Genomic DNA, 22,612 nt, shown 5'->3' with positions numbered 1-22,612 from the left:
GTTCTGGATATCTGTTTGTCAAGACACCAGTCTCGCTTCTCTGCCTTCCAGCGTTCACTGCTGCTTAAATGTAGTTTTAAGGGCAACAGGCAGGTCTTCCTGCCTCACAAGGCACAGGCTCTCAGGAGCTGGGCTGGGCAGGATAGAAAAGGGACACCCAGAACTCTCTCAATTCATGCTTATCACCCAGCCAGATGGCTAGACTCCAGTCTGTCAGGGGGGGAAATAGGAACACAAGATGACTTGGATGAGAGACAAAATGAAAATACCAAACTCCGTAATTCAATAAAGAAAAGAAAAAACTTTATAAATTCACTTGTCCATCACTTTTGTATTTATGGAGCAGTTTTGACTGTTGCTCAACACACAACAAGGTTTTGTATAAACTCACTTTCTAATCGTGTATCTTCTGATCTGGGCTCATTTCCTAGCAACCTTGCACTTTATTTAAAAAAAAACAGATTTTAAAAATCTGAGCCTCGTGTGGCGCAGAGCGGTAAAAGCAGCAGTTTCTGCAGCTGAAACTCTCCCCACGGCCTGAGTTCGAGCCCAGCGGAAGCTGGTTTCAGGCAGCCGGCTCGGGTCGACTCAGCCTTCCATCCTCCCGAGGTCGGTAAAATGAGTACCCAGTTAGCTGGGGGAAAGGCAATCACAGCCGGGGAAGGCAACGGCAAACCACCCCGCTATAAGGCCTGCCAAGAAAACATCAGCGAAGCTGGCGTCCCTCCAAGAGTCAGTAATGACTCAGTGCTTGCACGAGAGGTTCCTTTCCTTCCTTTTTGACTGTTGCTCAACACACAACAAGGTTTTGTATAAATTTATTTATTTATTTATTAAACTTATATACCGCTCCCATAGCCAGGGCTCTCTGGGCGGTTATAAACTCACTTTCTAATTGTGTATCTTCTGATCTGGGCTCATTTCCTAGCAACCTTGCACTTCATTTTTTAAAAAACAGGCCTAATCTAGACCAAGCAGAATATTTCACTAGGAAAGCGGTATATAAAAGGCAGGAGCCACACCAAGCAGGATATAGCACTATAGAAGTGGTATATGGTCTGTGTCAATGGGCCCCAACAGTTGTCTGTGCACTTCAATGCCGCTGTAAAGCAGTCGTGTGGCTCCTGCCTTTCATATACCGCTTTCATAGTGCCATATCCTGATTGGTGTAGTTTAGGTCATAGTCTCACATGGTACTACTCTGATCTTTGCATGCCTCGACCACCCAGAAAAAGGAAGGTTGTGTGCACATGACGATCTGTCACAAAATGAAATAGTGATTCAACAATCTGCAATTTGGAGAATGGCCTGATTTTCAGCAATGATAAAACAAAAGACAAAATCACCCAGGAGCAAACCACGGACACTGCTTATTTTACTTGCTAAAGAAAAATAATTTTTGGTTCCAATGCCTGAGGCACAATCTACTCTTGTTCTCTTGCTCATCCCTCATGCTTTCGATGGGCCTAGGCCGGGAGAATTTCCCCTCTGGGTTGGCTACTTTACTGCCCTGCCTTCTTCAGGTAATTGAGGGAAAGTAGCCCAATCACAGCACCTGTTTTCCAGAGAGTTCCAAAGGGGCCCCTGGTGCATTGGTGAATCTTTGCATGGAACAGAAACAGAGAATGGGTCACTCTCCCTGCTGGTCTGCTTCTCTGATGCATGCAGAATAAATACTTAGTCCAGGGAGAACGGAGAATCAGAGCATAGTGAGACTTGAGTCTTCCACAAGGCAATCTAGTGGGTGAGATCCGTTTCCATTCTGACTGCTTCTCCCCAAATAAACAGTTTCCTCCTGCTGTTTCCTTTATTGTCCGTCGCAGTGCCTGACCACGGAGGGATCACTCAGGTCCAAGCCTCCGGTATTGCTCTCACAATTCAAATCTCCGCTCCACCTCACGGGCGATCATTTTTGCAATGGCAAGGGAGGAGGTAGCAGCAGGTGAAGGAGCATTTCTGACGTGCAGAATTCGGCTGCCAATGTCTCCAGTGCCTCCATCAAACACAAAATCGTCTATCAAGTTCCCATCGTTGTCCAAGGCCTGAGCTCTGACACCAGCTGGACCTCTGCACAAAGAAAGGAGATGTTGGGTATTTGAATAAAAACACAGAACAGAGGCAGCAGTTGCAAAAAGCACCAGAAAAACCACGCTGAACAGCATACAACTGCACCAAAATTATGCAGTGGGGTCAAAGAATTTTTTACAACGCAATAGCAGTGTACAACCTCATATAATTGACCTAAGTTTACATGTATACAGACTTAGAAAGAAGTTACACAAAGCAGGTTCATAAATGTGTCATACAATTGCTGAGCAAAAGAAGATTTAACAGGCCTCCGGTTTCTTAAAACTGTTTCGCTGCAGCTTCCTCAGACCTAGCTATCGTTGCTGAAAGACATAATACAAATCATACAAATGAAAATAAATCCCCAGCATGAAGTTACACATACAGAATTAGATAAGATAGTATATGCCAGCTACAAGACCAATTTTTTCAAAACTAAGACACCAAGTTCTGGATGCACTTTTAGTTCCAATATTATATTGAACTAAATATAATTATCTCAGATTATGTACGCCTTGGAGGAAAAAAAGGTGGGATATAAATGCAATAAATAAATTTTCAAAATGGTTGTTGACAGGATCTATTCCCATAGATACAATTGGGGTGACTATGACAACCTTCTTTTAAGAAGGGAGGCTGAATGGATCTTTAAATTAGACATATTACAGACCAACGTTTTGAACACCAGTCTGGAATTTTCGTCATTCCTGGGCTAGGAATCACCTGGTTGCAATTCTCCGTAACTAAATGAACGTGGCTTTAAGTGAGATATAAAAGAGATCGTATGGATCGAACAATCACCGCTGTTAAAAAGCTCACATTCGCCTAGGAATTTGAGGTTAGAGGAGTTGCTATTCTTTCATAAACTCTATGTTTCTCTGTTTAATCTTGTAAATTGAAAATTTGTATTTTTCTACAGTCAATCCTTTTTGGAGGACAACTAAAGATATTTCAGGATAGAGGAACACCCTTCCTACCATGGCACGAGCTTAACGTTGATGGTGAGTCATTGGTCTTGTAGCTGGCATATACTATCTTATCTAATTATGTGTAACCTCATGCTGGGTATTTATTTTCATTTGTATGATTTGTATTATGTCTTTCGGTAACAATAGCAAAGTCTGAGGAAGCCGTGGCAAAACAGGCTTAAGAAACCGGAGGCCTGTTAAATTTCTTATTTTGCTCAGTAATTGTATGACACATTTATGAACCTGCTTTGTGTAACTTCTTACTCAGTCTGTATACGTGTACACTTATGTTAATTATACGACGTTGTACGCTGCTATTGCATTGTAAAAAATTATTTTACACCACTGAATAATTTTGGTATAGTTGTGTGTGCGGATCAGCAGTGAAAGCAGCGCCATGTAGATGGCCGCTTTCTGTTCCAGAGTTATAGAGCCTAGCATGCACTTTTATTTGCTTGGGTATTTGAAAATATGATTCTCAGGTACTTTCATCACATTTTTAGGTGCCAAAGCAAATAAATTGCATGCTACTCCCTATAGTCTGATTAAAATGTAAACCTACAAACTGGGAAATCATTACATGGTTGCGTAAATAAGAGTTTTAACAAAGCTATCTATCATAACAGTAAATGCCCTCAACCTGGTGTATCAGAGCTATATTAACTCCATTGCTTGTAGTTCACAGAATTCCTCACAGAATTGTGAAAAATGGTGAGTTGGCCTTGATGACACATTTTTATTTTGAATATGGGTAGTTAATTATCTTCTACTATACTGCTGCGACACCGTACAGCCAAACATCAGCACGCTGACTACTTGCCTCCAAACCACCATCGGATATATTATCATCATATTATCATCATTTGCATTAATAGAAGTATAGCTTCCAAATCACGTGAGGTTCCTCTCTATTCGGCCCTGGTTAGGCCTCATCTAGAGTATTGTGTCCAGTTCTGGGCTCTACAATTCAAGAAGGACGCAGACAAGTTGGAGTGTGTTCAGAGGAGGGCAACCAGGATGATCAGGGGTCTGGAAGCAAAGCCCTATGAAGAGAGACTGAAAGAACTGGGCATGTTTAGCCTGGAGAAAAGAATATTGAGGGGAGACATGATAGCACTCTTCATATACTTGAAAGGTTGTCACCCAGAGGAGGGCCAGGATCTCTTCTCAATCCTCCCAGAGTGCAGGACACGGAATAACGATCTCAAATTAAAGGAAGCCAGATTCCGCTGGACATCAGGATAAACTTCCTGACTGTTAGAGCAGTACGACAATGGAATCAGTTCCCTAGGGAGGTGGTGGGCTCTCCCACCCTAGAGGCCTTCAAGAGGCAGCTGGACAACCATCTGTCAGGGATGCTTTAGGGTGGATTCCTGCATTGAGCAGGGGGTTGGACTCGATGGCCTTGTAGGCCCCTTCCAACTCTGCTATTCTATGATTCTATGTTTTCTAATGGACCCCAGAACTGTTGTTTTTAAATGGATACTGTTGTTTTTATGTTTCTGATGGTTTTTAAATTTTGTATACTTTTTTAATGTTTACTGTTTTTAACTTATGTAAACCACCCAGACAACTTCGGCTATGGGGCGGTATATAAATGTAATAAATAAATAAATGTAATAAATACATAAATAAATAAAAGCAAACCTCATCTTAAATAAAACAATTTTGTTTTACCTGAGAATATCATTGATGGTAACTTCAGGTATGAATTTTTGCAGCTGCTTCACTTGCGCACTAAGGAAACACGCTCTGTACATTTCTCCCATCCCGTACGAGAGGTTCCTGAGCACCAGCTTCCACAAGCCACTGGGGAGAAGAAAAACAATGCTTTTTGCAAGCAGACTGGCAGCCTTCTTTCTGAGGGCTGAGCTCTTCCTCCTTTCATATTCACGTGTAACAAGCAGACATTTCCAAACACGGGTTGCACTCCACTCCACAGCTCCATCCCTGGATATATTATTATTGCAGCTATTTCCAGAGGGGCAGCTGCATTAGGGCACAATGCCACACTACAGGCCTTCAAGAGGCAGCTGGACAACCGTCTGTCAGGGATGCTTTAGGGTGGATTCCTGCATTGAGCAGGGGGTTGGACTCGATGGCCTTGTAGGCCCCTTCCAACTCTGCTATTCTATGATTCTATGATTCTCAGATAGAAAAAGGGAGTGTTGGGAATTGTGAGATTCTTCCTCTGTCTAAACATGCATGGGATTGTGGCCTTAGCCTCTTTTGCAGCAACTACAACAAAAAGTCTTAAAGACTAACACATCTATTCTGGCATAAGCTTTCGTGTACTGGAGTCGACTTCACCAGATGCATGTGTTATCCTCGGTTTACATACACATGAGTGTAAAAGAAAAATATGTCAGCGATGAGGCCAAAAGTAAATGAAATGCAGTGTGTAATAATTACACTAAAATTTAAATGTATGTAAAATAATTATAGTAATCATTCACAAAACCATCTTGGTACTGGTAAGCTAAATTACACCTCCTCCTCTCGTGCAAGCACTGAGTCATTATTTATTTATTTTATTTATTTAATTACATTTATATACCGCCCCACAGCCGAAGCTCTCTGGGCGGTTTACAACATTTAAAAATAGTAAACATTAAAAGTATACAATTTAAACACACACACACACACACACACACACACACACACACACACACACACACATAAAAACAGTATAAAAACAACAGTATCCATTTAAAAACAACAATTGTGGGGTCCATTAAAAACAAACTTAACGTTGTTAAATGCTGTTAAAATGCTGTTAAAAATGCCTGGGAGAAGAGATTACTGACTCTTGGAGGGACGCCAGCTTTCGCTGACATTTTCTTGGCAGGCCTTATAGCGGGGTGGTTTGCCGTTGCCTTCCCCTGCCATTATTACCTTTCCCTTAGCTAACTGGGTACTCATTTTACCGACCTCGGGAGGATGGAAGGCTGAGTCGACCCAAGCCGGCTGCCTGAAACCAGCTTCCGCTGGGATCGAACTCAGGCCGTGGGGAGATTTTCAGCTGCAGAAACTGCTGCTTTACCGCTCTGCGCCACACGAGGGATAAAACCCCGTTATCTTGATTCAATTTTTTCCTGCATTTTTAAAGTTTCATTTACCTCTAACCTCATTTTTACGTTTTTCTCTCTACACCCACGTGTGTGTGTGCGCATACGTGCGCATCAGTACATGAAAGCTTACGCCATAATACATTATGCTTTGAGGTGGATTCCTGCATTGAGCAGGGGGTTGGACTCGATGGCCTTGGAGGCCCATTCCAACTCTACTATCCTATGATTTGGTAGCTTTTACGGTACTACAAGACTCTGTTGTTTCTATAATAGTGATGGCAGTGCTGCTCCACTGACAATGTGAGGCAGGTGGCTACCAGGAGGAGGGCCTTCTCTGCTGTGGCACCCTGGCTGTGGAATGAGCTCCCTAAGGAGGTTCGCCTGGCACCTACACTATATTCTTTCAGACACCTGCTGGAGACCTTTTTATTCTCTCAGTATTTTAACAGTCTATAAATTTAATTTTAACTTTGCTGTTTTAAATTTGTATTTTTGCACTGCTGATGATTTTATCCTGGTTGTGCTTTTATGTTTTATTTTAGATCATTCTTTTATACTGTTTGTTTTATACTTTGAACGGTTTTAACTTTTGTGAACCGCCCAGACAGCTTCGGCTATTGGGTGGTATAAAAATGCAATAAATAAATAAATAATAAATAAAGTATGGGAAAAGTTACAACCTAGAAATGGTACCAGCCCTAGGTGGAACTGTGCATTACCTTGGCAAAAGCATGTTCCCAAACTCGCATTTGCTGAAGCAACATGAATGCAGGGCAAAGGAGCGCTGTAGAAAGAATTAGCAGGTAGGAAGAGTGCTTCATCTGCTAATTCTCCCCTGGAAACACCCCACCCCAAAAGCCCATTTCACAGAATCATAGAACAGTAGAGTTGGACCATCCTTATAGACCATACAGAGTTGGCCTATAAGGCCATCGAGTCCAACCCCCTGCTAAATGCAGGAATCCACCTTAAAGCGTACCTGACAGATGGCCGTCCAGTTGCCTCTTGAATGCCTCTAGTGTGAATTCCTCTAGGATGTTTATGTCAGATCTGCATAACACAGATCTTGTATTGCTGGTCATATCATAGAATAGTAGAGTTGGAAGAGGCCTCTAAGGCCATCAAGTCCAAGCCCCTACTCAATGCAGGAATCCACCTCAAAGCATACCTGACAGATGGCTGTCCAGATGCCTCTTGAAGGCCTCTAGGGTAGGAGAGCCCATGACTTCCCTCGATCATGGGTTCCATTGTCGTACTGCTCTAACAGTCAGGAAGTTTTTCCTGCTGTCCAGCCGGAATCTAGTTTCCTGTAACTTGAGCCCATTATTCCATGTCCTGCACCCTGTGAGGATTGAGAAGAGATCCTGGCCCTCCTCTGTGTGACAACCTTTCAAATATTTGAAGAGTGCCCCTTTGTGACTGTGAAATGTATTTGTATTGTGAAGCCTAAGCCACAGATGATCTAAAAGAAGCTAGCAAGCTTAAGTTTTGTATTGCTTTAAAGGGGGGGAATGTTAGCATAACCACCGTGGTTATGCTAACATTCCCCCCCTTTAAAGCAATACAAAACTTAAGCTTGCTAGCTTCTTTTAGATCATCTGTGGCTTAGGCTTCACAATACAAATACATTTGGATCTCGTCCTTGGGTGAAAAGAACATTGATCTAACACTATCATGTCTTCCCTCAGTCTTCTCTTCTTCAGGGTAAACATGCCCAGGTCTTTCAGTCTCTCATCATAGGGCTTTGGTGTTGGCCAATCATCTATTATTATTATTATTATTATTATTATTACATTTATATACTGCCCCATAGCTGAAGATAAAGTAGTCTCTTTTCATTGCTCCCCTGCGTTTGCCTTAAACACTGGCTTGGGGCCACATCTTTCCTTTCTAACGTCTAGTGTTCTACACCAGGGCCAGGACTGGGCTAAAAGCAGAGTCAGGTGGAAGGAGAGGGGGAGGCAACAGAATTGTTTAGAGAAAGTCTCGCTAAATAAGTAGGTCATGGAAGAAACCTTAAACAAAAAGAGGAGGCAGATAATAGAAATGTTTGTGTTGAACAAAGGGGACTCGAAGGGAAAAAAAGTAGCCAGAGAAGAGGAGAGTGTTATAAGTAAGCGCTAGAAACTTGGAATCATAGAATAGCAGAGTTGGAAGGGGCCTACAAGGCCATCGAGTCCAACCCCCTGCTCAATGCAGGAATCCACCCTAAAGCATCCCTATAGAATCATAGAATAGCAGAGTTGGAAGGGGCTGAACACAGAGGAGCCGAACACAGAGTTGGAGAAGGGGCAGAACACAGAGGAGGCTGGCTTTAGGGGAGAGGCAACACGTTGGGCTGCTCTTGAAGACGACTCGGAAGTTGCAGCTAGCACAAAATGCAGCAGCTAGACTGCTGGCAGGTACATCTTACAGAGACCACATAACACTGTTCTTAAAGGAACTGCACTGGCTGCCTATATGCTCCTGGTTGGAATTCAAGGTGTTGGTAATGACGTTTAAAGCCCTAAGCGGCTTGGGACCTCGATACTTGAGGGAGCGCCTCTCCCTATAAATGCCTGCCTGGGACTTGAGATCTGTTGGAGGAGCCCTCCTCCACGTCCCACCAACACGAGACATACGCTATGGTGGGACGTGGGAGAGGGCTTTCTCTGTTGTGGCACCCCAGCTGTGGAATGCCCTCCCCTTGGAGGCCCGGCTGGCACCAACGCTGATTTTATTCTGGCACCAAGTTAACACATGGCTTTTTAACAAAGCCTTTAATGCAGTGGTTCTCAACCTTCCTAATGCCGTGACCCTTTAATACAGTTCCTCATGTTGTGGTGACCCCCAACCATAAAATTATTTTCGTTGCTACTTCATAACTAATTTTGCTACTGTTATGAATCGTAATGTAAATATCTGATATGCAGGATGTATTTTCATTGTTACAAATTGAACATAATTAAAGCATAGTGTTATTGTGAAATATTTATTTCTAATTACAAATAAATGAAATGTCTCGGTTCCTAAGACCATCGGAAAAATGTGTTTCCCGATGGTCTTCGGCGACCCCTGTGAAAGGGTCGTTCGACCCCCAAAGGGGTCCCGACCCACAGGTTGAGAACTGCTGCTTTAATGGGTAAATTCAACAAGCTCGCACTTTGTTTTAACTGTTTTAATTGTTTTTACTGCTTTTAAATTCTATACTGGTTTTAGCTTGATTAATGGTTTAATTTGTTTTTATCTGTGTATATTTATTGTTTTATATTGTATAATTTTATCTGTATGCCACCCTGAGCTCCTAGTGATATAGGGCAGGATACAAATGTTTTAAATAAACAAACAAATGCAATCGTAGCAATGGGGAAGAAAAAATGGCAGCACCCCAGAGACTGACCTATGTGAGCAGCAGGGATCCCTCCTGTATTGCCATAACAACCGCTGTAATGCTTCCTATGATACCTACAGTTAATACTCCAAGTTGTAGGGGGGCGCAGTAAGTTGAAGGCAATGGGTTCTCATATTTAAACAAAGAGAGGAAACTACCTGTAAGCAGTTGCATCTATAAAATCTCGGATGCTGAAGTCATAAAATTTGTAGCCCTCTCGTTTGAAGGCGAGCACAGCATTAGGCCCAAGCCAAATGCTCCCGTCCATCCTTGGGGTAAAATGAATGCCCAGAAAGGGGAAACGTGGATCAGGTACCTATCACAGCAAAGCAAAAGAAATGCTCCCTAAATAAAAACATATTTGAAAAGAACAACACTATTTCTGCATCAAGTGTTGGGAGGGGTGGTGGTACACAGCACAGCTACCAGAACCGCACAAGCTGCAACATCTGGAATGGTCTGGAGAGCCTCTCTCTCAATCACACAATGCATGCTGTGTTTGAACTAAGAGCATCCCAACAGAAATTCAGTTTGTCCCCCTCTGATTCAATACTAATCTCTGTGCAATTCTCATAAATACACACACAACCTTGCTGCTTTGAGTTTGGCATGCGGAACAAACCCAAACCCAAATGCTAGATATGGACCAAAAAATCCTGTACAGCCACACATATAAGAACGTAAGAGCCATGCTGGATCAGACCAAGGGTCGATCTAGTCCAGCATTCTGTTCACACAGGGGCCAACCAGCTTCCCACAAGCAAAATACAAGCGCAACAGCACCCTCCCACCCATGTTCCCCAGCAACTAGTGTACAGAGGGTTACTGCATCTGATACTGGAGGCAGCACATAGCCATTAGGACTAGTAACCATTGATAGCCCTCTCCTCCAGGAGTTTATCCAACCCCCTTTTAAAGCCATTACGACACCTTGTGGAAGTGAATTCCATAATTTAACTATGCGCTGTGTGAAGTCCTATCTATCCTGAATCTCCCACCAATCAGCTTCATGCGTTGACCCCTTTGGGCTCTAGTATTTCAAGAGAGAAAAATGTGAGATGGGATGGATGGCAGGGACTCAGATGAGTGATATGGGTGGCAGTGACTCGGAATGGGGTTGTGGTATATTTTGGGCAACTGCTTAGAACGGCCGACAAAGCTCTGCCCACATGTGCCTGCTCTAGGCATAATGAATCTAGATTTAGGTTATACAGCCTAAGCACGACAACCTTCCTCTGCTGGCATTATACCAGTTATAGCTCTGGGAGTGCTTGAGTATTCTCACAGAACCCCAATTCCCAGAGTTCCTTAAAGGGAAGACATGGCTTAGATTTGAAGTGTGTATATGCTATGGGACTTTCTGCAAAGTTTAACATGCTGTTAGATAAATATTAAATAAAAAATGGCAATACTAAGAGCCCCAAGAAGCCCCAAGATCTCACTGTGGAAAAGCACGGAGCAAACGACGTACCGGATAAATATTTCCTCGAACCAAGTAGCACTTCTCTGGTTTCAGCACCAAATAATCACCCCGGAAAGGCACGATGCGGGGCTCTGGACTGCAACCACTGATTTGAGAGAGGCGATCTGAATAAAGCCCTGCACAGGACACCAGGTGCCGGCAATGGATTTCCTCCCCCTGACGCAAAAGAAGGAGCACAAGATCATTTCAACTACAACTTCATCCAACAACTCAATCCCAGAAGCAACTGGCCCTATCCGTCTTCTCTCTCTCCTATTTCCATGCCTGCTGTGATGCTGTTCCACAAGCTTGAACTGACCTGTTCCAGCAAGAGATTGGAAGGAGGTCAGATTCCGGCAGGACATTAGGAAAAACTTCCTGACTGTTAGAGCAGTATGACAGTGGAACCAGTGATCTAGGGAGGTGGTGGGCTCTCCCACCCTAGAGGCATTCAGGAAGCAGTTGGGCAACCATCTGTCAGGTATGCTTTAGGGTAAGTTGACCATATGAAAAGGAGGACAGGGCTCCTGTATCTTTAACAGTTGCACAGAAAAGGGAATTTCAACAGGTGTCATTTGTATAGATGGAGAACCTGGTGAAATTCCCTCTTTATCACCACAGTTAAAGCTGCAGGAGCTATACTAGAGTGACCAGATTTAAAAGAGGGCAGGGCACCTGCAGCTTTAACTGTTGTGATGAAGAGGAAATTTCACCAGGTTCCCCATATATACAAATGACACCTGCTGAAATTCCCTTTTCATTGCATCTGTTAAAGATACAGGAGCCCTGTCCTCCTTTTCATAGGCTCACCCTACTTTAGGGTGGATTCCTGCATTGAGCAGGGGGTTGGACTCGATGGCCTTATAGGCCCCTTCCAACTCTACTATTCTATGACTGTGACAGGAAGGAGGGGGTGAGAGGAAGTGGTGTTGGTCAGGTGCCATAAGAGTTACCATTTTACCATGGGGCTGAATTAGTTACAGTACTGGAGAACAGCCCATTTTGAGAAAGTGATGTCATAAAAATAGCCGGCCATAATCTCATGAAGAGATTAACCTATTTTGCAAGTTTTAAAAAGAATGAAGGGTCCAATTGTTTCAAAATAATTATGCCATGCCAACAGAACTTGTCTGCTCTATTTCAAAAAACAGACAAGCAATAATGATGTATTGCATATGTCACCTGGCACAAGCAGTGGCTTTCATGCAAATTACGTAGTCATAATTTATCATACAAAGGCAGGCTTACAAAGTAACCAGCCTCTACAAATTCTACGAGAAGGCAGTAAAAGCTTCAAATGCAGACAAGCTGGAGGGGGTTCAGAGGAGAGCAACATGGATGATCAGGGGTCTGGAAGCAAAGTTCTATGAGGAGAGACTGAAAGAACTGGGCAGGTTTAGCCTTGAGAAGAGAAGCTTGAGGGGAGACATGAGAGCACTCTTCAAATACTTAAAAGGTTGTCCCACAGAGGAGGGCCAGGATCTCTTCTCTATCCTCCCAGAGTGCAGGACACGGAATAACGGGCTCAAGTTAAAGGAAGCCAGATTCCGGCTGGACATCAGGAAAAACTTCCTGACTGTTAGAGCAGTGCGACAATGGAATCAGCTACCTAGGGAGGTGGTGGGCTCTCCCACACTAGAGGCATTCAAGAGGCAGCTGGACAACCATCTGTCAGGGATGCTTTAGGGTGGATTCCTGCATTGAGCAGGGGGTTGGACTCGATGGCCTTAGAGGCCTCTTCCAACTCTGCTATTCTATGATTCTATGAGCTCTCCTACCCTAGAGGCCTTCAAGAGGCAGTTGGACAACCCTCTGTCAGGGATGCTTTGAGGTAGATTCCTGCATTGAGCAGGGGGTTGGACTTGATGGCCTTAGAGGCCTCTTCCAACTCCACTATTCTATGATATGACCAGCAATGCAAGATCTGTGTTATGCAGATCTGACATAAACATCCTTTGCCATTTGAGTCACTTTAAAAACAACAACACCCCTCTTTTATGCCAGTGCTCATTTCTGGAATTACATCTCTGATAGTTCTGTTATTCAGATTGCAGGAACCAAAGGGAAACTTTAACAAAATTATTATTGTTTTTTTAAAAATCAGTCTGACTTGGATATCAGACCAAAATTAATAAATTTTCACCAACCTCTGCAACCAAATTTGGCTGAAACACATTATACGGAGCGACTTGGGTATGTAACTCAGTGAAGGAGTAAATTAGGACGGTCACTTCCGAGATCCCCTTTTGCTGGAGGGATACTAGGAATTTCTACAGACACATTAGTACCATGATTATTCTGGATCGTATTTACAGCTATTACAGACGATGTTTGGTTTGTCATATGCCAGAGGCTGGAGAGAACCATCGCCTGATTTCAATATTTGACAGCATGGGCCTTGGGCCTTCTGTTTCACGACACCTGACAATGTCGCGTTGGTGACTGTTTTAGTTCATAGGTATAATTCTTGTGGTGAAATGTGATTTATCCAAAAAGAGACAAAGGGTGAAAAATAGATGTTCGAAGAGTGTCAGCCTATAACGAATCCTATATTAGGCAAAGACTTCACCTCTGATATGAGCCATACAGAGATTGTTTTGAAGAAGACAGAAAAGCAAACCTATGTCTTTATGGGATAAATGTCTTCATTACCAAAGCTATGTGCCATGACACAGGCTCTGAACAACAGGCCCGGCCACGGATATTCCCTGCTCAAGCTAAGCCCCACCACTTGAGGAGCCTGAGGCAAGGGACAAACACCGCCTTTCTCCAAACTATGTGGAGAAAGGGGTTAAGTTGGAAGGATTTCAGTAATAAATCAAAGCGCTGTGAATTAAACGTGCTGATGGTAATTTAATATCAGAGTGGGTGTTAAATGTATATAACTGCAGATGATAAATGCCAAAGAAACATTGTGGTAGTTAAAACAAACTGAATAAAATTTCATTTTAAGGTTCACAAACTTTGTTTCAAAATAAAACTTTTCAAAACCGTTTTAAAACCTCTCATCCAATCCTTTCTCTCTTCACATACACGCTTTCCTTTCTCTCACACAATCACTCTTGAGCTTTTTTTATTATCAATATTGTTTAATATACATCAACTGACTATGTGCACACCACACTCAAAATACACCCCTCTATACACTGATCCTCAAACTCTCCAGAACAATAGTACTCTACACACAGAGAGCTAAAGCACTAAAGGCTAAAGACTCAAAAAGTACCTAAAAGTCTCTCTCAGTCCCCTCAGTCATTCCCTTATATATCACCCCACCCCTAAGACATTCTAATTCCACCCATTCAGGTCAACATTCTAAGCACCACAGACTTACCAATTCCAAACATACATTGACTTGTGGGGTGTAACGCCACACTATGTATTTTTCTTCATCTCGAAGAGTTTTTCTGGTGACAGTAGCAATCAAGGTAAAGCATTTGCATTCTTGACATGTGAAACATACCAGAATAGAAGATGAAATATCATGAACTTTAAAAATAAAATCGTATTTGAAAGCTTGCTCTTACCTTTGAATTTCTAACAACGACTGGATATTTCATCCCTGTAAATAATAAGATAAAACACTATGTGGGTTACGAAACAATTGTCTACTCAGCTGCACAACGCTAGGACCATAGTGGTGGCCTCAAGAGATGGGCCTACCTGGGAGGCACATTCTTACACTTGTCAGGAGGGTGAAGTGTTTCACTTCCGCAGAGCATGCACAGAATGCAAATAACGCAAGCTGAACCAGAGGATCCAGATAGCAAATGAATAGTCCAATGAAGAAGGAAGACTCAGACACAGTAGCTTTTACCTACTTATCTAAGTTTACTGTACAAGTATATACAGAGAACAATTCAGAATAATGCTCCAGCAAAAACCATCTGACTCTACAACAAACTCTCCACACTGATTCATTATCAATAACATATTTATACAGATGAGAACCAATCACAGTGTTTTCATGCAATGTGAACACTAGATTGCATCAGCTAGTTTGCTGTTCTGCCCAGATACCCTCCACCTGCATATCCTGGCCTCTTTCCAAGGCCTTGAGATGAGTATCCCAATTAACTGTTCTTAGGACTCTAGTTCCAGTAAAAACTTACACAGGCTAAAAACCTGACAACACTCTAGCAGTGTCTTCATTAGAGCAAAGCTGTATGAGACAACCCTTTCTTCCTTCTAGCATGCATCCTCCAGCATTATTTGGGCCTGTGAGGTACTCATGTTTTCCTTGATGTGTTTGAAACGCAAAGAGGCTGCAAAAGTATTTATTATTATTATTATTATTATTATTATTATTATTATTATTATTATTAATTTATTTATTTATTTATATAGCACCATCAATGTACATGGTGCTGTACAGAGTAAAACAGTAAATAGCAAGACTCTGCCGCATAGGCTTACAATCTAATAAAATCATAGTAAAACAATAAGGAGGGGAAGAGAATGCAAACAGGCACAGGGTAGGGTAAGCAGGCACAGGGTAGGGTAAAACTAACAGTATAAAGTCTGCACAACATCAAGTTTTAAAAGCTTTAGGAAAAAGAAAAGTTTTTAGTTGAGCTTTAAAAGCTGCGATTGAACTTGTAGTTCTCAAATGTTCTGGAAGAGCGTTCCAGGCGTAAGGGGCAGCAGAAGAAAATGGACGGAGCCGAGCAAGGGAAGTAGAGGCCCTTGGGCAGGCGAGAAACATGGCATCAGAGGAGCGAAGAGCACGAGCGGGGCAATAGTGTGAGATGAGAGAGGAGAGATAGGAAGGAGCTAGACCGTGAAAAGCTTTGAAGGTTAACAGGAGAAATTTATATTGGATTCTGAAGTTAACTTTAAACTAGGAGTTTAAAGTATTTAAACTTAAACTAGGAGCCACACATTTTAATTAGCATGCAGCAGATTTAGCTGACAACTAAGTTGGCCTATGGAACTCCGCCCCCCCCATCACACCCGAAATAGAGGTCAGAAAGTTATCACGTGGCTTCTTACCTTCTTTACTTCCAGCGGGACTTTCTTTCACCATCTCCATATCTTCCACCTCAAAGTCAGTCAAAACGGTTCCTCCAGTTGCCTGAAAATCCTCAGCATAGGCTAGGGCCACCTGCCTGTAGTTCACAATGCCAGTGTATGGGGAATCCAGGGCCATCAAACCCTGAAAAGGCAGATGCAGGGTCAACGCTTCTGTTCACATGGAAGAGCAAGGAACATAAAAAAGGCATTGTGGGCCTGACAGCCTTGGGCCTTGCAGGACTATCTAGACCAGCCTTCCTCAACCTGGGGCGCTCTAGATGTGTTGGACTGCATCTCCCAGAATGCCTCAGCCAGCTGGCTGGGGCATTCTGGGAGATGCAGTCCAACACATCTGGAGCGCCCCAGGTTGAGGAAGGCTGGTCTAGACAGTGCCAATCCAGATAAAGGAGGTCATAAGGACTTTTCAGTGGCATTCTTGAGTGGTAAACGATACAAACGAACTACTGATCTGGGAAGATGAGAAGTCACAGAGCAGGGCTAATATTCTCCATGCAGCTCTCGTTACCCCTTCCACTTTCTATACTGTCAGCAACTGGGGAAAGCACCCGTGATGGTGAAGACTTGGTGGGGCAAGATGTAGATGGGTGATGTGACACATTGGGATTGGAGAAGTATTTCCGGAAGTCAACCACTGGTCCTAGCACTGCTGCTTCCCCGCTGCTGAATTTTCAAGGTGGCCCATGGTCATTTGCTGGGTGGAGACGTTTGGCACTCTAATCCCTTTGAGGTAACCCTCCCCACAACCTACAGCAAGAGGGCGAGATAGACAGCCAATCGTAAGCATTCTTGTGGGGAAATTCTGCTACGTGCACACTTTTATAGAGGTTGTTAAAGTCAAATGGATTTGCTATACCGGGCTTTACTTAATCCCCGCTCAGTACGTTACTTGTACGAAAGAGATGTTTCATGTTGAAGAGAAAGAAGGTATCTTACCCGGCAGTAAGGCTCCTTTGCTTGTATTTCTTTGGTAGTTATCAGTTTTAGTCCCCGGACATTGTTCTTTAGCCCCCTCTCATACAGCGCTTTGAGTCTTGGAATTTCTTCTTGTTCAACTGCAACAATCAGCTGCAGAGGAAACATCAGAAGTTGGTTCAATTATTTACGGGCATGATCTAATCAACATCTCTTGGGAAAATATGTAATGCAACCAAACAGTAGTGAAGGATATGGAGTTTAGAGGAGATGGAACTTGGGATGCAAGGCTAGAAAACAGTCCAGATGCCTGGGCATCTAAAATGTGATGCTGGCCCCCCAGGACTTCAAAATATTTTCTAGTCCCGAGTTAGTATTTTAATATCATAGAATCATAGAATAGCAGAGTTGGAACGGGCCTACAAGGCCATCGGGTCCAACCCCCTGCTCAATGCAGGAATCCACCCTAAGGATCCCCGACAGATGGTTGTCCAGCTGCCTCTTGAAGGCCTCTAGTGTGGGAGAGCCCACAACTTCCCTAGGTCACTGGTTCCATTGTCATACTGCTCTAACAGTCAGGAAGTTTTTCCTGATGTCCAGCCGGAATCTGGCTTCCTGTAACTTGAGCCCATTATTCCGTGTCCTGTACTCTGGGAGGATCGAGAAGAGATCCTGGCCCTCCTCTGTGTGACAACCTTGCAAGTATTGGAAGAGTGCTATCATGTCTCCCCTCAATCTCTTCTCCAGGCTAAACATGTCTAGTTCTTTCAGTCTGTCTTCATAGGACTTTTTCCCAGACCTCTGATCATCCTGGTTGCCCTCCTCTGAACATGCTCCAGCTTGTCTGCATCCTTCTTGAATTGTGGAGCCCAGAACTGGACACAATACTCTAGATGAGGCCTAACCAGGGCCGAATAGAGAGGACACTAGGTTTCAGTTGTCATCATACAAAAGAGAACCTATGGATGAACCTGACACAGAAACACATAAAAGGGCGTTCAAATCCAAAGATCAGAGTTGATAACTTAGACTGAACTAAATAATATTAGAAATAGCTTTCCGAGTTACATAAACTCATTCTCCCAGTTTAAGTGTTCATCTTACAGAAGCAGGTTCATAATCTGGGGTCTATAGAGATTTTGAGAACAAAACTTTGGGAAGACTTGAGCAAAGGCTCTGATAATGAGATTACATCTAATTAGGTCTCTTATAGTTGCTGAATTTAAGAAGCAAAAGGTGCAGCACCTACCATACCTTGCCGCACTGTTTGTAGGGGATTCCCTTTTGGTCGCAGTATTCATAGCAGAGGATTGACCCCTCCACACATAGCTTCGCCTTTAGCGATCCCGGTGTGTAGTAGATTCCACTGTGAATAACGCCACTGTTGTGTCCACTTTGATGGAAGGCTAAATAGGGAGATGCATTATAAATCTAGAGAGAAATCTTGAAACACATGCTGCATGAAACCTAAGAGGCTCATTTTTGGGGTATTTAGAGGAATTAAATACGTATTTAATATGTTATTTATTAAGAGATTTTTAAACTGCCCTTCATCAAAAGGTAGGATAATGTACAAAATGAAACAAAAAATGGCCATATAATCGTAAAATACAATATAAAAAATACAATATACAGTAATAAGACAACTTTAAAAGGCAGGAAGACACGAGAAAACAGACTAACTACATGGCCAGGCAAACAGCTTTATTAAATAAAATATTTGATTAAATCTTATCTTTAATGTCCTGGTTCTGATGTCCTGGGTTTTGTTCTTGGTAGATCATAGCCAATTGGACGATACCATTTAATAAAGCCTTCCTCAACCTGGGGCGCGCCAGATGTGTTGGACTGCATCTCCCAGAATGCCCCAGCCAGCTGGGGCATTCTAGGAGTTGTAGTCCAACACATCTGGCGCGCCCCAGGTTGAGGAAGGCTGATTTAATACAATTTTAAAATATATATGAAAGACTGTGAGCTGTTTTGTCAGAAATCAGATATCATACCTAACTCCTTCTCTTTTTCCAGCACTCCAAACGTGAGGGTCGGATGCCGCAGGCTGAGCTCCCTGGCCGATGCCAGCCCCACGATGCCAGCGCCAACGACAGCGACATCAAAGGTGCTATTAAAAATGCATTTGCAAAGAGTGTTTGCAAGGCATGCGCTTCTCACTTTCAAAGAGCTTATTTCAATACCTAGCTATTAGATAATATCTGTATTTATGCTTCCATTTCAGTAAGAAGTAGTAAATACATAAAAGTGCAGGTGTGGCACAGCCTTCCCCAACCTGGCGCCCTCCAGATGTGTTTGACTGCAAATCCCATTGTTCCCAACCAGCATGGCCAATGGGCATGCTGGCTTGGGATGATAGGAGTTATAGTTCCCCGACAGATAGTTCTTCTCCTGCAGATACGAGAACCAGTTCTATCAGTCCTTTTCACAACTGCAGAACAAACAGCGATTCTATTGCTGGCTCTGGCTGGGTTTACATGTAACGCTAAGCCACGTTGGGTCACTAACCACTATACATCATAGATTATGCAAAAGGCCGACCATGCCCATTCTGCAGAGCGTGGGTTCTCAGAGTGGGGTGTTTGGGTGAATTAAGCCATGGTGGGAGGCGGAAACATCCCGCAGATGACACACAAACTCGTTATGGGTTCTGTCAGAAAATAAACCATCATGGCTTAGTGTATTGTGTAAACCCAGCCTCTCTCTCCCTCTATGCTGGGGTAGGGTGACCATGTGAAAAGGAGGACAGGGCTCCTGTATCTTTAAGAGTTGTATTGAAAAGGGAATCTCAGCAGGTGTCGTTGGTATGCATGCAGCACCTGGTGAAATTCCCTCTTCATCACAATAGTTAAACCTGCGGGAGCCCTGCCTTCTTTTGTATCTGGTCTCTCTAGTATAGTACAGGAGGGCAGGGCTCCTGCAGCTTTAACTGTTGTGAAGAGGAGGGAACTTGCATACAAATGACACCTGCTGAAATTCCTTTTTCAATACAACTGTTAAAGAAACAGGAGCTGTGTCCTCCTTTCCATAGGGTCACTCTATGCTGGGGGAGCACAGCACCTTCTGAATTTCAGCCTGTAAAAAGTGCCTGTTCATGGCACAGAAGCCCTGCCAGGAAGGAAAAGGTGGCAACCGTCCCTGTATACTCCTTCGTTTTGGACTATTTCTCCACTGGAGGGTTGCCACCTCCTCTGACCAGGGCTCCTGTATGTCTTCCTAGGGCCCAGTTGCCCTTTTCCCAACGCCGCTTCTCCTCCTCCGGTGTCTTTGTCAGCCACTTGGCTGGGATCTGAGCCACTGAACCAGTGAGCCACTGAACCAGTGAACCACTGAACCAGTGAGCCACTGAACCTGACAGGGAAACAAGGCCAAAGTCAGAAGAGCAGTGCTGGACCAAAGGGTCTCTCTCTCCCTTCCCCAATCTGGGGCCCTGCAGATGGCTTGGACTACAGCTCCCATCATTTCCAGTCAGCAGGACCATTAGCTGAGAATGATGCTGGCTCGGAATGATGGAAGTTGTAGTCTAACCCATCTGGAGGGCTCCAGGTTGGGGAAAGACGGCCTACCTAGCCCAGCATTGGTCCCCACAAATGGCTTCAAGAACGATAAAGCTTTACCGGCTTAATTACAGCCTGGCAGGCAGCTTTTTAACGCCACACGAGCTGGGCCAGGAAAACAACAACCCACGATGAGGCAGACGTTCAACTTCCCACCACCTTCCCAGCCTCTCTCCACGGCGCATCTCCTTGCTGGGCCGTCACCCCTGTTGAATTTCTGCCTGTCGGGAAGCCACTAAAATGGCCCCGCCGAGGAGACGAAACTCATCGAGCCTTTCAGGGGCCGCGAGCCCTTTCGAGGTTCGCCTGCGGCGGCGGCGGCGGGGGGGTCTCCCTCGGGGCTGCTTCGCGACAGGGCGCCGCTGCTGGCCTAGCTGGGATCGGGGCCGAGGCCTGCCCTCCCCTCAGCTCGCGGCACCGGAGGACGGCGTGAGGGGAGCGTTGTGGGGCAGCCCCAGTGTGGCTTGCGGAGAAGGAGGAGGAGGAGGAGGAGGCGCCTCTCACCTCCTCGGGTGGCTGTTGCTGCTGAGGGGCCGCGCGGGAACGACTCGGCCCGCGGACCGGCGCCAGGCCCAGGCCCCGCCGCCGGCCCGGACCCAAACGGGCAGCACCATGTCGGCCTCTAATATCAGTCAGGAGCGCGGCTGCGGCTCCTCCTCCTCCTCCTCCTCCTCTCCTTTCTCCGCCCTCCACAGGTTCTGGAGGAGGCCCGAGCTGGACAACGAGGAAGAGCCGAAGCGGCGTCTGGGCTGGGCCTAACGCCCCTGGCCTGAGGTGAGGCCCGGCCGCCGCGCGTTATCCCCTCAGTCAGACTCACGGGCTGGGGGGGGGAGGAAGGCGTCGCCGCCGCCGCCTCCGGCTCCCCTCAGGCCGGTGGGGGAAGCCGCATTTCATCCCCTTCAGCTCTATTGGTGTGCGGGTCCCTCGCTCCCCCCTCCGCCGTCCCCGCAATCCGGGGTGTGAGCACCCGCAATGACTAGGCCGCAATGAGCCCCCTCCTAGAGTTTAGTCCCCGGCCGCAACGCCCCGACCCGCGCGCCCCTGGAAGCCCCTTTGGGTTTCGGCGGGTCATGGAGCTGCGAGGCCCGATGGAGAGAACCGGGAGAAGGCCCCGGGCTCGCCTTTCCGCCCCCAGTCCCGTGAGAGGGGCCTTCGGGCAAGCCGCCGCCGCCGTGGCTCAGTCTCGGCCTTCCTTCCCCGGACCTGCAGCCTGGGGGAGGAACGGCCTACCCTGCAGAGTTGTTGTGAGGATCGCCGAGATAACGTCTATGGGAGACGTCTAGAACACTCGAAAAAGCATGATATGCAGGTTCTTTTACTGCAATAATTATTTGTGGGTTTCACAGCTAAATGAAACCACAAGGTGCATAGGTAGCAGAGGCAGCAGCTGTAGGGTGACCCTATGAAAAGGAGGACAGTTTAAGAGAGGGCAGGGCTCCTGCAGCTTTAATTGTTGTACTGAAAAGGGAATTTCATTAAGTGTCATTTGTATATATGGGGAACCTGGTGAAATTCCCTCTTCATCACAGCAGTTAAAGCTGCAGGAGCCCTGCCCTCTTTTAAATCTGGTCACTCTAGTATAGCTCCTGCACCTTGAACTGTTGTGATGAAGAGGGAATTTCACCAGGTGCGACATGCATACAAATGACACCTGCTGAAATTCCCTTTTCTATGCACTTACACTATACACTTACTCCAGTCAAGGAAGCTGGTAGTCTTGGCTTTATATTTGACTCCTCGCTCTCCTTTATTCCTCATATTGAGGCAGTAGCTAAATCCTGTCGTTTTTTCCTGTATAATATTGCCAGGATTCGATCATTTTTGTCTGACTCTTCTGCCAAGACTCTTGTTCACGCATTGGTTATTTCTTGGTTGGATTACTGCAACCTTCTTCTCTCTGGCCTTCCTTCTTCTCACATCAGTCCGTTGGTTTCTGTTCACCACTCTGCTGCTAAGATCATCTTCTTGGCTCGCCGCTCTGACCATGTAACTCCACTTCTGAAATCTCTTCATTGGCTTCCAATTCACTTCAGAATCCAATATAAACTTCTCCTGTTGACCTACAAAGCTTTTCACTGTCTAGCTCCTTCCTATCTTTCCTCTCTCATCTCACACTATTGCCCCGCTCGTGCTCTTCGCTCCTCTGATGCCATGTTTCTCAC

General features: G+C 44.9%; 1 protein-coding gene across 2 annotated transcripts; it reads right to left on the bottom strand.

Annotated features, from left to right (window-relative positions):
• Positions 1-281: 281 nt before the first annotated feature.
• Positions 282-21,215, bottom strand: L2HGDH (L-2-hydroxyglutarate dehydrogenase). Of its 2 annotated transcripts, XM_063118238.1 has the most exons (10): positions 20,955-21,215; positions 18,888-19,003; positions 18,139-18,290; positions 16,906-17,037; positions 15,931-16,093; positions 14,466-14,500; positions 10,948-11,115; positions 9,635-9,792; positions 4,713-4,844; positions 282-2,067 (listed from the first exon to the last, which is right to left on the bottom strand). In XM_063118238.1, exons 1-10 carry the CDS (start codon positions 21,062-21,064, stop codon positions 1,872-1,874), a joined length of 1,362 nt encoding a protein of 453 aa, XP_062974308.1. In that variant the 5' UTR covers positions 21,065-21,215; the 3' UTR covers positions 282-1,871. The 2 variants fall into 2 exon arrangements, with proteins under 2 accessions (XP_062974308.1, XP_062974309.1); XM_063118239.1 differs by lacking the exons at positions 18,888-19,003; positions 20,955-21,215 and having other exon boundaries at positions 18,134-18,223.
• Positions 21,216-22,612: the final 1,397 nt, after the last annotated feature.

Source organism: Elgaria multicarinata, chromosome 2 (assembly GCF_023053635.1).
Source record: "Elgaria multicarinata webbii isolate HBS135686 ecotype San Diego chromosome 2, rElgMul1.1.pri, whole genome shotgun sequence".
Taxonomy (NCBI): Eukaryota; Metazoa; Chordata; class Lepidosauria; order Squamata; family Anguidae; genus Elgaria; species Elgaria multicarinata.
The sequence above is the reverse complement of the archived record's forward strand: the minus strand, read 5'-3'. Positions and strand labels throughout refer to the sequence as shown.

Excerpts from the sequence above, each read along its gene's own strand:
- L2HGDH (XM_063118238.1), bottom strand. The coding sequence starts at position 21,064 with ATGGTGCTGCCCGTTTGGGTCCGGGCCGGCGGCGGGGCCTGGGCCTGG. Across the intron at positions 19,004-20,954 it reads AGCAACAGCCACCCGAGGAG|CACCTTTGATGTCGCTGTCG; the intron begins GTGAGAGGCGCC and ends CATTTTTAATAG. Across the intron at positions 17,038-18,138 it reads CCTACAAACAGTGCGGCAAG|CTGATTGTTGCAGTTGAACA; the intron begins GTATGGTAGGTG and ends TTTCCTCTGCAG.